Here is a 2,004-nt window from a genome sequence, read left to right as displayed (position 1 = left end):
ATATATGGCTATACAGCTCTTTTTCTTTATGATTGCCCGACCTTTCTCTTGGTTTAATAGCTTCTGGTAATAAGCCTAGCACAACTACAGGATTTGTAATATTTGTGATTTTTTTTCCCAATGTTTTTGTAATATATGTCGATATATATGTGTAATCTCTCTAATCCATAAGTTGAAATAAATTGTAATTATGTGATGAAAGTCATGCTCATGTTATAAAATATCTTAGGTACTTGCTCAATCCCCTCCCCCCCCTTTTTTTTTCCTTTCTTTCTTAATTAGTGCTAATAGCTACATAACATTTCAGAATTATCACACTGGAGAGCCGACCATCATCAATGTTGGAGCCAAGTAGCGCAGCCTCAGGGGAGAACCAGGGTGTCAACTTGTACATTCTTGCTGGACATGAATCTAGCATGTACTGAGCTGTCCTCTGATGGCTGCTGCAACAGTAAGAGCAGGATACGAGAGCAACAAGGGGTGCAAATGGCTTGAGTGAGCATGGCTTAGTGTCTAAAGAAATAAGAATGTGCTGGGACTAGTGTTTAGGGTACCAGAAAGGGAAACCCTGCAATCTCTTTAGAGTCCAGATCTTGGTGTAGAGATGCGTGTGTGATATACCAAGGTACCAGGTACTATTTTCCTTAAAAAGACAAAAGAAGAGAGTTGTCTTAAAGAAAAAAAACAGTGAAGGAATTCAATGGTTTAGACAATAAAAGAGTGCTTTTAATTGGTTTAAGTCTGCCCGGATACCTGGACTTTTGTGTATTTTAATTAAATTTTGCCTCGATTATGACTTCCTGGATTGCTCAGAGTGAGAAATGGAAATTCCTTTTTGACAGGATTTATAGCTACCAAAGAGGTGAGTGACTTCTAAAACACAGAAGAAAAAGATAAATGTACCAATAAATACAAAAAGGTTTTATGTTATAGCTAAAAGCTTATCATTCACAACCAGCATACACATTATGGAAGTTTAATTTGTAAAAAAAATTATTGTTAAAAAAAAATATATTTTAAAGAATAATAAAATGAAATAGAGAAAAAATTATGAGGTTTAAACAGCCATTCTGCTGATGAAATTAATAGGACACATACAGATTCTATATTATCTGTGTTGAAGGAAAGTGATAGTTAAAACCCTGCTTTAATTCAGAAACTATACTACTTTGGAAATGTTGAATCTCCTAAATACAAGGATAAGGGGATCACTAATCCCAAACAAACTTGCAGTATTTGCCATAATGATAAGGAACTCCAGTGAACTTTCAGTGAAAATTTTAATCACATTTTGTTTAGTATTCATATATTTGGAGCTTTGTTTTAAGACATTTATCGGTTAGACTGCACTCTTGTGCAAACAATATACAGATTGTTCTAAGGTTGTCCACAATTGGCTGTACTACAATGCACCAGGCAGGAAAAAAAGTTTTAGTTTCATGCAAGGAATGCTCCATGTTTTGGTGATTGCAGCAGATATGATATTTATGGTGAAATCTAGCCCTCAAAAGGCCTAAAAATTGTGGCTTTAGTCCATAACTGAAATACTGATGATATTTTAAGGACTAAATTCCAGTCTTCTTAGTGGCTCAGGACAGTTTTTATGAATGTGTGTATAAAGAGAAAATTTTTACGATAGCTGTATTAGTCCATTCTTTGCAGTGCATGACAGGACAGTGAAATCTTTGCCCAGTCAGTGATTAGCTCTGTCCTTTTCAGTTCATGCCAATAAGTTCTTCATACTGTTTTAAGGGAAACTCAATCAGCATAGGGCTGTATGCTCAGTACTAGAGTATAACCTTGTTTGTTGTATGTACATTCAGGTGAGAACCTCATGTCCAGATTGTAGTATGTCCAAGGTGTACCCAGCAGTGTTGCAGTGTAACAGTATTTCAATAGTACCAGTATGCTGTAGATCTAATTTTAATGGCTGTAAATGTTTAGCAAAAACATTTACATGCAACTTGTTAGACAGAAAGAACTTACGAAAGTATATCTGTTTGA

The 2,004-nt window shown here is 35.2% G+C and overlaps 1 protein-coding gene across 6 annotated transcripts in view; it reads left to right on the top strand.

The window, feature by feature from the left end:
* The window catches only part of LOC119585703 (mitogen-activated protein kinase kinase kinase kinase 3-like), a gene marked incomplete at its 5' end in the record, with an annotated part of 59,548 nt that extends 58,616 nt beyond the window's left edge, over nt 1-932 (top strand). For all 6 annotated transcript variants that reach the window (XM_037934382.1, XM_037934381.1, XM_037934380.1 and 3 more), the window contains 1 exon segment: nt 308-932. In XM_037934382.1, the coding sequence (XP_037790310.1) occupies nt 308-425 (118 nt within the window).
* Nucleotides 933-2,004: the final 1,072 nt, after the last annotated feature.

Source organism: Penaeus monodon, chromosome 20, assembly GCF_015228065.2.
Source record: "Penaeus monodon isolate SGIC_2016 chromosome 20, NSTDA_Pmon_1, whole genome shotgun sequence".
NCBI classification, from domain to species: Eukaryota; Metazoa; Arthropoda; class Malacostraca; order Decapoda; family Penaeidae; genus Penaeus; species Penaeus monodon.
Note: the sequence above shows the minus strand (reverse complement) of the source record. Positions and strands in the feature narration are given on the sequence as shown.